This window comes from Panthera uncia, assembly GCF_023721935.1.
Source record: "Panthera uncia isolate 11264 chromosome D3 unlocalized genomic scaffold, Puncia_PCG_1.0 HiC_scaffold_8, whole genome shotgun sequence".
In the NCBI taxonomy this organism is placed as follows: domain Eukaryota; kingdom Metazoa; phylum Chordata; class Mammalia; order Carnivora; family Felidae; genus Panthera; species Panthera uncia.
The window spans coordinates 74,930,960-74,943,475 of record NW_026057586.1 but is presented as its reverse complement, the minus strand read 5'-3'; the positions used below and the strand labels follow the sequence as shown (position 1 = coordinate 74,943,475).

Below are 12,516 nucleotides of genomic sequence, written 5' to 3'. Positions count from 1 at the left end.
CGGCCTGCTCCGGGCTCCGTGTGGGGCAGGACCAGGCTGTCAGGTGCCATCACTGGCCGGGGGAGAACAGCAGCCTCCCGGGGCGACTTGGTGCCAGGCAGTATTATGATCAAGAGACGCAGTGGAAATTCCCCAGCCACCGCGGGTCCCTTCTTCGTGGGAACACATTCTTCTCCATCCTTCTCCGTTCTTTCCTGATTGGCAAATATTCTCCCACTTCCTCTGGAGCCAGAAGTAAATGCCTTCTGGCTCCCGGCACCTCCATCATCGCCGTTGTCCTTATCATCGTCATTGTCATCCCCATGGCAACTCCATGCATTTGGCTCTTACAGTGCTCCAGGCACTGTGCAATAGCTCATTTATTTCTCACGAGAATCCTGCGAGGGGCCGCGTGTATCCCCGCTGGACTGAGAAGGAACCCAGAGCACAGAGAGGTGCAGTCACTTGCCCAAGGTCACATAGCAAGCAAGGGGCGGGGCCAGAATTTGTCCCCGAGACTGTTGGAGTCCAGAGCCAGGGAACTAAATCTCTTCTCTGAGCTCTGTGCCTCCGCTGTGCTGTCTCCTCCTTCCTGGCTTGTGCTCACTCTGAGCCAAGTGTACGAGACTCAGCCAGAAACGAAAAGGCGGATTCTCTGCACACATCTCGGGAGCTTGTTTCATGGGGTCGAGCCGCTGTCTACTGCCAACATTCCTCTGAGCCAGCCTCCCAGTTGGGAAGGTCTCTCTGGATTTGCCCTTGCTCTAGCCTGGGTCCTGGGATCCTGTGAGAGTATGGCTGAGGCCCTGAACTCTTTCAGACATTAAACCAGAATGGCCCTCGGTCTGCCTGACCTCTCTGAAGTTCTGAGACAAGCAGAGACCCAAACCTATTGCATTCACTGAACTTGGGCCTTGCCCTGAGCATGAATTGCTGCCTCCCCTCTGAGGAACCAGGATACTGCTCCTGCCTCTCTAGGCCTGGGAGAGGCTTAGGAGGTTGGAAGGGAGTCTAGTCTGGAGCCCCAGAGCGCGGGGCTTTGGGGAGAAGATGCACTGGAGGAGAGGGGAGATGATGTAAGCTGGGAGAGACTGTTCAGGTTCTCAGCCTGGGAGGACAGGCCGCCCCCTACATCACAGGAACTTCTCCTGGGCATGACCTTCTGTGAGCTGGAGGAACCTGGCAGCAAGTGGGGTACAGTAGGACAGAGGGTAGGGTGGGCAGCTCTGGGGTTCTTGGGCAAAGACAGCCCTTCAAGTTTCAGCTGCTCTGTTTCTCCTTGAAAGGGTTGCCTCTAAGTCCAAGCTCATCCAAGCTCAGGACTGAAGGCAGAGTGCCCTGGCCTGGATCCTGGGGGGCCTTGGGCATCCTGGGGAGGCCAGGGTGGACTAGAATGTTGTGTCTGGATGCTGCTGTTGTCCTAAGGGGACCGTCTGTGGGGGGTGCTGACTTTTTATAGCTGCATGGGAACTGTCAGGGAGGAGGAGAGGAGGGCCAGGGCCTGAAAGCACAGCTATATTCGGTAAGCAGAGAGAGGGCCCCTGCCTCAGCCTCTAGAGGCCGGGCAGGCTGGGCCAGGCAGGGAGCCAGAGACAGGAGGGGGAAGAAGGAGAGCTGCTGGGGGCAGAGAGCGTCTAGTCTTGAGGCAGCAAACCGGGTAGACTCTGACCCTCGGATGGGCTTTGCTTGGCCCAGCTGAAGGTCTGGAAACCTTGGGCTGAGTTAAGTAGCACTGTCCTTCGGAGAGGACAGTCCCCCCTCTTGGTTATGTCGGCTAGGCTCATGTGTTTGCACCTGCCAGTCCGGCAGCCTACCCGAGCCTGCTCTGTGTGTTCCCAGCTCTGATTGTCGTCACTGCCTTCCAGTGGGGTCTATTGAAGGCAGGGACAAAAGTCAGTTTGGGAACATCTTGGGCAAGGACCGTATTCATTAGTCTCTGAGCGAGCACTTCCCATTGGCTGGAACAGAAGCCTCCCTCTGCCTCCTTCTCTTTCTAATCTTCTGCATGCATGCGAGTGTGTGATTTTGTGCATGTGTGTGTGTTGTGAACACATGTGTGCCCGTGTTCCACACGACGGGTGTCACACCCAGCTCTCCCCGGAGCATCCGTTTCAGGCAAGGATCAGAGACTCCATTTCTTGAACCAGTTTCACTCCTGCCTCCCATGCATCCCGAGAGCTCTCCGAACCCTACTGTCTGACTCTCCAGGGTCTCCTCTTGAGGAGAGCCCCTTCTAGGACCAGCAGCCAGGCTGAGGCCAGGAGGGCCGGTTGGGCAGGGAGGTGACGCCCTTGCCTCTCTTTTGTATTTGCTTGGTGCTGGCTGAAGATGCGCCAGGAGGAGAAGAGCAGCTACACAGTGGTGCAGACGAGCGAGGAGGGGCTGGCGGCCAGCGGCGAGCTCCCAGGACCGCTCCTGATGCTGGCCCAGAACTGCGCGGTCATGCACAACCTGCTGGGCCCTGCCTGCATTTTCCTGCGCAAGGGCTTCGCTGAGAACAGGCAGCCTGTACGTAAGTTGGCCCCAGTGGAGCCTCACTCGACTTGCCTTGAAGGGCATAACGAGGTGCTGGGAAGAAGAGGGGCCCAGTACGCAGCAGCAACCTGTGTCCCCTAATGGATGTACCCCAAACCCTCAACTTGGGAATCTGACCCCCAAAGTTTCCCACCCATGGCTGCAAAGCACTGGTGAGTCTACATCCACCAGCAAGAAGTAATAACAGCAGCTCATGTTTTTTGTTTGTTTGCTTGTTTTTTGTTTTTTGGGTTTTTTTTTGTGTTATTTTTGAGCACTTGCTATGTGCAAGGCACTGTGCTAAGTGCTTTGGTGCATCCCTTCAATTAAGTCTCAGAGCAACCCTGAGAGGTAAGTACTATGATCATCCCCATTTGGCAGATGAGGAAACTGAGTCAAGGAGGTAACTCGAGATGACAGCTAGTGGGAGGCAGAGGTAGGGTTCGAACTTTGGGAGTCTGACTCAAGGGTTTCCTGTACTCTTAACAACCCTCCTGAATACAATGTCCAGTACTTCCTACAATAGTGGAAATATTCTATAATTGATGCTGTCCAATATAGTAGCCACCAGCCACACGTGGCCATTGAGCTTTTGAAATGTGGCTAGTGCAACTGGGGAACCGAATTGTTAATTCTATTTGTTTGGTTCCAATTCCAATTCCGATAGCCACACGCGGCTACTATATGGGGCAACCTCCTTTAGGTATCCGAGCGGTCACCGGGAGAGGGTGATAATCATAATGTCACCAATACGAATGTATGAAGGTTCCATTTATTGAATGCCACACGCTAAACACTTTATTTTTTTTTTAAGTTTATTTATTTTTGAGACAGAGACTGTGAGCAGGGGAAGGGCAGAGAGAGAGGGAGGCAGAGAATCCCAAGCATGCTCTGTGCTGTCAGTGCAGAGCCTGACATGGGGCTTGAACCCATGAACTGTGAGATCATGACCTGAGCCAAAATCAAGAGTCGGATGTTTAACAGACTGAGCCACCCAGACGCCCCCTAAGCACTTTATATATCTTGTCTCACGGGATGCTCACAAAGGTCTTATTAGGTGGGTACCAGTATCAACCCATTTTATTGATGAGACTATGGCTCAGAGAGCTGAAGTGACCTACCCAAGGCCCCACAGCTAGCAAGTTGCAGATCTGGGCTTTGCACTTGAGTTTGTCCGACGCTAGAGGCCAAGATCTTCTCCCAGACCACATAAGCTGGGGAGAGGGGTATTCGTGTGCTGTATTCCCATCTCACCCCTGGGGATGGTGCTCATGGTTTCCCTGTCACCTCGGTGGGCATCCCTGGCCCTGCTTCACACAGCAGAGTGTGTGATCCAGGGGCCAGCTCCCAGTACTCAGCCAGACCAGCACCACCACAGGCACCTGGAGAGGGGTACCTGGCCTTCCTGCTCCTGGCTCTGGCTGTGCACGAAGCAGAGGGGGCTGCCCTGGGGGTCAGCAATACCCTATTCCCCTCCAGTCCTGCAGAACTGGGTCCTGGAAAAGTGGGAGCCTGCTTGAGGCTTGAAGGGGGGGCGGGGAAAGGACTCGTGTCGAAGTGACTTATCCTAGCCAGTGTCCTCTGTGTGCATATGGACACACATACACTCACTTACTCGCTCACTTCACTTACCGGGGGTACAGGGCATGGCAAAAATCATCCTTTTTGGCCACCCAAGATCCAAGTCTGATTAGGAAGAGAGTGACGACAATGCACCGTGACAGGCTTTTACGGTGGAAGTCCCGACAGTCGTCTTGCAGAGACACGCATACCTTCAGTGAATCCTGCCCTCAGCTAGAAATACTACCTGAGGGCTGGATAGCTTGCAGCCTGCTCAGCCCCGGCTCATGTACACTCTCAACACTGTCCTGCCACATTTAGCCACTCCTGAGCACAGGGTCCTGTGCACCTGGTTGTCTCATAAGGGGTTGCTCAGCAGCCCCTTTCTAGAAGATTCTCAGATTTTCCGGAGCTGGGGTCCCTTGACCCAGGGCCAGTTTACAGTGGGTGGGCAGAAGCTGTCTCTTGCCTGCCCTGACCGTGTGGGCTAGAACAACCTGCGTGCACAGCTGAGATGCCTCACGCTCACTGTGGCCCACGTGCGTGTCTGTGTTCACGATAGGCGTGCCCACACCTGGTATGTGCTTCCTCAGGGGGGCACGCCCTGCCCCACGTTCCTCCTGCCCAAGGACGGAGAGCTGTGACAGGGAGGATGGGCCCAGTGCGCCAGTTTTGGAGCTGATTGAACAGGTCCAGTGGGGCATCAATTTCGTGCCAGTCTGTCTGCCTCCTGGGAAGGCCTAGGGTGACTGGCACCTCACCAGCCAGAGCTTACCCCATGCGTCCTCTGGGCCTGCTCTTTGGAGACCTCGCCGCCATCTGTTCAGATGCCTAGACCCAGGGTTTCCTTGACTCCCCAAGGAGATCTGGGCACTGCTTGAAGCTGGAGGTGTGTGCTTTGGACCCTGGCAGCAGCCACTGGCACTGGCGGCCCCCAGGGTCCTATGCTGTGTCCCATGACAGGGCCAGGTGTAGGATGGGGGTCAAACTGGAGAAGGTGGGCCGTGCCCAAGCAGCAGGGCACAGCCTGAAGTCTACCTCCACACCCTTGGCTCCTCCTCCTCCTCTTCCTCCCTGTCTAGTCCCTGCTTTCTGTCCTTCCAGCCCCTCCCTCCTCCCATCGCCTTGCAGATTTCCACACTGTTGTGACCTCCCGCCCACCCTGCTTTATTTACAGGTTTTTGCCTCCAGACCAGCTCTGTTCCCTGACACATCCTTGTGTCTGGAATGGGGACACAGAGGTTCTCTGCCCAGGCTGGATGGGGCTCTGGGGTCCCTGGGCATCTCCCGTGTCTATGGGAGATGTGGGGCTGCAGCTTTTTCCCTTGAAGACGTGGTCCAGGCATGCGTCCCACTCGGTGCTTGCTGTCCCTTGGATGGCCTCCAGGTTGGGCATTTTGTAACTTCTAGGTCGCTCGCAGCTGCTAATAAGACACTTTCTTTTGTTTCAGGACAGATCGCTGCGGCCAGAGGAGATTGAAGGTAAGACGCAGCCCCTTAGGGGAAAGGGTTGCTCAGCTCTCCAGGCAGTTGAGGGAAGGGAGATTGGTGGGAAGAGAGGCAGAGACACGTTGGCTTCCTGGGGACAAGGCCTGGTACGGGGCTGGGTATCCTCTGTGGAGTCAGCTGTCAGAGGAGCGCCGTCCTGGCAGCTCCAGGGTCTGGCTCTCCGGGCCAGTGGGCACCCGGGCTGCCTCTGATCAGAGGCTCTGTGGATCCCACCCCCAGCCATGCCCACTTTTATTCTGTTCCTCAGAGCTCCGAGAGGCCTTCAGAGAATTTGACAAGGACAAGGATGGCTACATCAACTGCCGGGACCTGGGCAACTGCATGCGTACCATGGGCTACATGCCCACCGAGATGGAACTTATTGAACTTTCTCAGCAGATCAACATGAACTGTGAGTCCCTCCTCTGGGCACCCTCTTCCCTTCCCGTCCCCGCCCTCCAAGTCCTCTGCAGTCACACAGGCCCTGGGCTTAAGTTCTGGGCCCAGCTCTTTCCAGCTCTGTGACTTGGGGCAAACTACTTACCCTCTCTGAGCCTCCTTTTCCTCACCTGTAAACTGTACAATGAGAGGAGCACAGGAAGTCATTGAGAGACTGTCTGCAAAACAACGCTGTACGTGGCACACGGTGATTGTCGAACAGAAGGAAGTTCTCATTACTGTGTTATTCTCTGTCTTAGTTTTGGGGCTCTCCCAGAAGCAGGCCCCAAAACGAGGATTGGAGTGCAAGCAGTTTATTTGGAAGGTGAAGGGAAGCATCAGCAGGGAGTAGGCAAATGAGACCACAAAGAGAAGGAGCCACAAAGGGTGAACTCTTGAGCCACCCAGCACCATGAGTGGCCAGAGTCTCATTCTGCTAGGCAGCTCAGGGAGTCAGTGTAGCAAGCCCACCTTGAAGTTAGAGCCCTCATCCCTCCAATGGGGGTGTTTCAGCAGTCACTGGCTGAAAGCTGCTGTGAGCAGGGGGTGGGGTGGGTGTTGGTTCTCCACCACTCCTACCTGCTGGGGGATCTTGTTGAACTTGAGCTTCCATTTGCACAACAAGAGTAAGGCTTGGGGCAGGTGGGCCAGGCTCTCATAACTTCTGTTTCTCTCTCCGCCTTTCTGCTCTGTCTCTGTCTCTCTGTCTCTCCGTCCTGACATTCTTTGCCTGTCTCTGACCCAGTGTGTCTTTCGCCCGTATCTTTCTCTCTATCCACCTCCCGACTGGTTCCCTCCATCTAACCCTGGCCACTCCCCTGAGCCATTCTTTGATAAGCCACCTGTCCATGGCCACCTGTGTGCCCTCATTTGGCCTTTGGTTGTACCCTGGACCCAGCACTGGACCAGTCAAGGAGGGGTTCACAGTGCCTTCCTTTGCTTAGTTAGAGGTGGGGAGTGGTTGGATGGATGACCTAGCCCTTTCCTCTGTCTCCAGTGGGTGGCCATGTAGATTTCGATGACTTCGTAGAGCTAATGGGACCTAAACTCCTGGCGGAAACAGCAGATATGATTGGAGTGAAGGAACTTCGAGATGCTTTCCGAGAGGTAAGTGACGACCACTGGACAGGCACGGGCAGGGTGTTGTTAGAATTCCAACCCCAGGACAGTTACTTGAAAAGAGAAACTAGAGCCCCGGATCACAGGCCAAGGGAAGGAGCTTGGACAGAGAAGAGTCTCGGGGTAAGGCGGGGGGGGGGGGGCGCAATGATGCTAGAGAAGGGGCCCGGTCTTGGGCCCCCCACGTTGTAGCTACCCCTTTCTCCTCCCTGCCCTCTCTAGTTTGACACCAATGGTGATGGAGAGATAAGCACCAGTGAGTTGCGGGAGGCCATGAGGAAACTCCTGGGCCATCAGGTGGGACACCGAGACATAGAGGAAATTATCCGAGATGTGGACCTCAATGGGGATGGACGAGTAGACTTTGAAGGTAGGTGGGGTTTGAACGTGGGAGAGAAGCCAAGGCAGTAGTGGCCATACGTGGAGACTTCCAATTGTGTATCCATCATGACTCCATCTTTCCACGCCCCTACCCTTCCATTCTTGTACCCCTCCATCTATACACCCCTGTAATCCACCTTCCCATTCATCCCTTCACCCAACCATCCATTGGTCCATCTTGCCAAATCTATCTCTCCATCTGTTCCATCCATCTCTTCATGTGTCCATGTGTCTATCCATTCATCCATCTCTAAAAAATTATCCATACAATCATTTATTCATACATATGTATATGTTTATGTCTGTGTGTATATCTGGTTCCTCAGGCTGAATCCCTCTTTTCTGGGCTTTCGCAGCACCTCAGGCTCACCCTCATCCTTCACACTGCCCCCCCCCCCACCACGTGCTAGGTGTACCTCTGCTTGACTGAACTTTTTGAGAAGAACACCATTTTCTTTATCTCTGTATTTCCTCATAATTCAGTACCTGGCACATAGCTAATGCTCAGTAAAAGCTTTTGTTTCTTTTTTTTTTTTTTTAAAGGAATCAGGAATCATTATACTAGCTACCATTTATTGTACATGTATTATGTACCAGTCACCGCACCAAGTACACTTACCTACATTATCCCATTTTATTTTCACAACAACTATCTGGATTGCCACTATTGTGGCCTCGTGTTACATATGAGGAAATTGAAGCTCAGAGAAGTCATAGGACTCGCTTGAAATTGCCAGACTGTTAAGACGCGGAGCTGGATCATAAACCAGGCCTGGGATCTCAACCACTACATATGTAACCCTGCAAGATACTGCTCAAGACAGCTATGGGATCTAGGGCAAAAATACAGTAAAACGTTCACTCTGTGCTCCGGGAACTTGCCTTCTGAGCAGAAAGACAAGATAAACATGTACCAGGATGTGCGTGTGTCCAGAACACAAAAGTTGGAAGGCCTTTTCTGGGGAGCACTTAGACTCAAGTTTGAGGAGAGTGTGGCTATGTGGAAAGAAGGCTTTGCTGCCACCAGATCTGAAAATTTCAGGTTGCCCGTGTCCCAGTAGTGCCCCCTCACAGATGACAGCCCTTCCCTGCAAGCCCGGCATCCCCCATCCATTCTGCTCGTATGTATTGCATACATAGTATGTATACCTACTGTGTGTTGAGATCTGCCTTGAGAGCCCAAGACCAGCAAGGAAGACAGATGCCAACGCTGTAGTCCCTGCTGTTTTGGGGGAAATACAGTGAGCTGTGGAGTACAGGGGCGAGGCATCTTGCCAAGCTGGAGGGGGGATCAGGGAAGGTTTCCTGGAGGAGGCTATAAATAAATAGAGCTCTAAGAGATGAGTAGGAGCCACCAGGTGAAGCAGAAGGAAAGGGTATTTACCCAAATGAATTGAAACTTACGTCCACACAGAAACCTGCACACAGATGTTTATAGCAGCGTTATTCATAATTGCCCAAACCTGGAAGCAACCAAGATGCCCTTCGGTTGGTGAGTGGATAAAGGGTGACAATGGCATATTATTCACACTAAAAATAAATGAGCCATCAAGCCGTGAAAAGACACGGAGAAATCTTAAGTGCATATCGCTAAGTGAGAGAAGTCAATCTGAAAAGGCTACGTAGTGTGTGATTCCAACTGTATGACATTCTTGAAAAGATAAAACTATGGAGACGGTGAAAAGATCAGTGGTTGCTAAGGGTTGTGCGGTGGGGGAGGTATGAATAGGTGGAGCACAGAGGATTTTCAAGCAGTGAAACCGTTCTGTATGACACTGTAATAGTGGATACACGTCATCATACATTCGCCCCAACCCACAGAATGTGCGGCACGAAGGCTGAACTTGAATGTTACTGTGGCCTCTGGGTGCTAATGCTATGTCAGCGTGGGTTCATCGATTAGAACAAATGTCCCACTCTGGTGCCGGATGTCGATAGTAGGGGAGGCCGTAGGCTGGGAAGGCAGGGTGCATATGGGAACTCTGTACTTTCTGCTTAATGTTGCTGTGAACCTAAAACTGCTCTAAAAAAAAAAAAAATCAAGTCTAGTTAAAAGAAAAAGAAGAGAGAGGGGACGAGTGCAGGCAAGCTGAGAGGTGGAGGGAGAGTGAGTGTGCCAGCTGCACCGACAGGGAGATCTGTGTGTGGTTGGAGCGAAATGGATTGGGGGTGAGCTTGTGAGAGCCGCGTCAGCTGGGGCCACAGCTGGGAGGGCCTGGAGGTCACATCAGGATATTGGACGTTATCCAGTGGGGAGCCTGGGAGGTTTCAGAGGGGTCAGGTATGCAGATGAGAAAGCCCCCATCCTGGGGCCCAGCTGCTGTGCGCAAGATGGACTGGGAGAGACCGGAGGGCCGTAGGGGACCAGCCCCGAGGTAGGAGCTATGTCAATGGAGGGGGGGCGCTCAGATCCGAGGGAGACTTGGAGGCTGTGTCCTGAGCTGGGCCTGACGGCTCCTTTCTCCCCACCCGGTCCTGTCCTGTGCCCTCCCAGAGTTTGTCCGGATGATGTCCCGCTGAGGCCGTGAGGGCCCCTCCAGGACTGCCAAGCTCCCCCCCGGGCGGGAGAAGAGGAGCCAGAGCGCGCCTCACCCCGCCGTAGCCGCCGAGAGCCCAGGATGGACTGGCGGAAGGGGCCTGCCTGCACCCCAGGGAGGCGCCCACCCTGGACCCCCCTCCCCTCCGCACTGTGAAAGACTCACAACTCCTGCAACTGGAAAGGGGGGCGCCCGCCGACGAGGAGGCCACAGTGCCAAGCCAGCAGAGGTCACGCCGGGCGCCAAGTGCCATGGACCCAGCCGCTGCCGGTGGGGTGGGCCAGGGAGCCTGCCAGCAGCCCCCCCGCACAGCATGTCCGCCCCAGGGCAAAGCCTCTCGCCGCCCTCCTTAGCTCTGTGCCCGTCCCAGCTCGCCACAGCCCTGTTCTCTCAGAACCAATAAAAATATTTCCAAGACAAGGGCAGCTGTGGGGGTCTTTGCTTCTCGGGCCCGTGCAGATGGCACACATTTCCTGAGTACTGACCGCATGCCCAGAGCTGGCTGAACAGTCCTGTATTCAACATGCATTTATTGAGCACCATCAGGTACCCCTTCTCATCTCAGAAGCCGGGACCTTATGCCTCTAGCTGAAGGGGAGCCTGGGAGATATAGTGATTTAGCTGGGTACCCAGTTGCCCCAAACAAAGTCAGGCTCTCAAAGAAAAGGAGACTAGAAATTGGGTAAGCATCTAGCAGGGTCTGTCCCCTTCCTGTCTTCCTGGAGCATCCGTACTGGTGGGGAGACAGACATGACATACTTCACCACGTGGTTACAAATTGTGAAGCTTTTATTAAGCAAAAAAGCAGGGATCCGAGGTAGGGTATAATAAGAAGGCCTGGTGTAGTCTGGGGAGGTCAGGAGAGGCTTTCCTGCGGAAGTGATGACAAGGTGTTTGCCATGAAGGAAATCCCAGTGTGTGCGTAAAACAGATGTCGAAATGCTGCTCTGCAGCATTGGAAGCTGGAGAGTATAGTTGTTTACTTGCTGTGTGGCTTTGGGCCAGTCATGTCCCCTCTCTGAACCTCAGTTTCCTCCTATGTGACAGGGGAATAATAAAGGATAATAAAATCCCCAGTAAGTGCTCTTAGGGCGTTGCATTGCGTCCCTCCAGGGGCTGCTATTCATATAACTGCCGTGGGAGTGCCCAGCATGGCAGTATTACACAGGATCCGTTTGTAATCACTGTCATTAATTTCTGTCACTGAAGGGTTGAAGGAGTCCAAGGGGGTGTTAGTGGGTGGAAGTTGCCCAGAAGCTTTGACAGGGTGAGGACATGATTGGACAGGTGTGTAGGGTGGACCTGTATACTTGAAGCTTGTGGTTCTCAAACTTTAGCATGTAAGAATCGCCTGGAGGTTCTGTTAAGCCACAGATCTGGGCCCCACCCTAGTGCTTCTGATTCAGAGTCTGAAGTGGGGTCCATGAATTTGCATCTCTAATAAGCTCCCAGGGGATGTTCTTGTTGGAGGACCGCAATTTGAGTAACACTGCTGTTAAGTCCCAGACATGGGGGGATGGGGGGGGGTGGGGGGGAGGCAAGCGTGTTCCCAGGCAGCGTGGGTGGAGGGGGCTGTGGGCTAAAAGCTGGAAGTGGGCGGTGGGTGGGAAATCCCTGCCCCTGCCCATGTGCTGCGGCAGAGGCAAGATCCTTGTTCTCAGACTTGGCAGGGAATGTGGGAACGACTGAGGGCACCCCCCTCCCCCCGCCAGAGGCCTGGGTAATCCCCATGTCCCTGAGGCCAGGGGGGCTGGGAGTTCCAAATTCACTCTCATGATCCAATTCTGAGACTAAGCCCTTGGCTCCGCGCCCCGCAAGGCAGGCCTGCGGTTCTGCCTGCTTTTGTATTGACTTGGCTCTGCCCAGAGACCTCAGATCTACATGGTTGCAGAAGTGCAATGGCCTTGGAGGGCCAGAGGAGCAGTTCATAGAAAGAGGGCTCCTGTGGGCATCTCTGTCAGCTGATAGGACGAGCCCTTGGTGGCACCAGAGAGGGAAGAAAGTAGAGTTAGGGTGTCATCTAGAACACTTCTTTCCCTGGTGTGGTGGCCTCCTAATCACAGACAGAGTGGCTATGAAAGCGACTTGAATATATAGCTAGGCCAGTGTTCAGAGATACTCTAGTGCTCAGGACAAGGGGAAGCCCTGGGCCTGGACTTCTGTCTCCTCCAGTGCTGAAACTCAAACTCCCCTTCTGGAACTTGTCTTATATTTAGTGGTTCCTAGATTGTTTGAAGGAAAGGTTCTGCTGCATTCGAGGAACGAGGACTCATTTTTCTAGATGGATCCTAACCCAGGTGGGAGTTCTTTCTGTGACCTGCACCACGCAAATGCTTAATTACCTCCCCTAGTGGGAGCTGGGGCTGTGTCATCTTAGAAGGGCTCTCATTGTCTGAAAGTTCCTTAAATCTGAGCTTAGATCTGCCTCCTTATGACTTGTAAACTCCAATTCATTAATTCATGCATGCATGTGCTCAACAGATACTTAACTGTGCACCTA

General features: G+C 53.7%; 1 protein-coding gene across 2 annotated transcripts in view; it reads left to right on the top strand.

Moving 5' to 3' along the window:
• The window catches only part of CABP1 (calcium binding protein 1), a 20,945-nt gene extending 10,517 nt beyond the window's left edge, over positions 1-10,428 (top strand). Inside the window, exons 2-7 of one of the 2 annotated variants that reach the window (XM_049619228.1) lie at positions 2,308-2,487; positions 5,505-5,535; positions 5,810-5,953; positions 6,977-7,086; positions 7,321-7,468; positions 9,974-10,428. In XM_049619228.1, coding sequence (XP_049475185.1) covers positions 2,308-2,487; positions 5,505-5,535; positions 5,810-5,953; positions 6,977-7,086; positions 7,321-7,468; positions 9,974-9,999 — 639 coding nt within the window. In that variant the 3' untranslated portion in view covers positions 10,000-10,428. The remainder of the gene's footprint in view (positions 1-2,307; positions 2,488-5,504; positions 5,536-5,809; positions 5,954-6,976; positions 7,087-7,320; positions 7,469-9,973) is intronic. The other variant, XM_049619227.1, reaches the window with a different exon arrangement.
• The last annotated feature ends 2,088 nt before the right edge of the window (positions 10,429-12,516 follow it).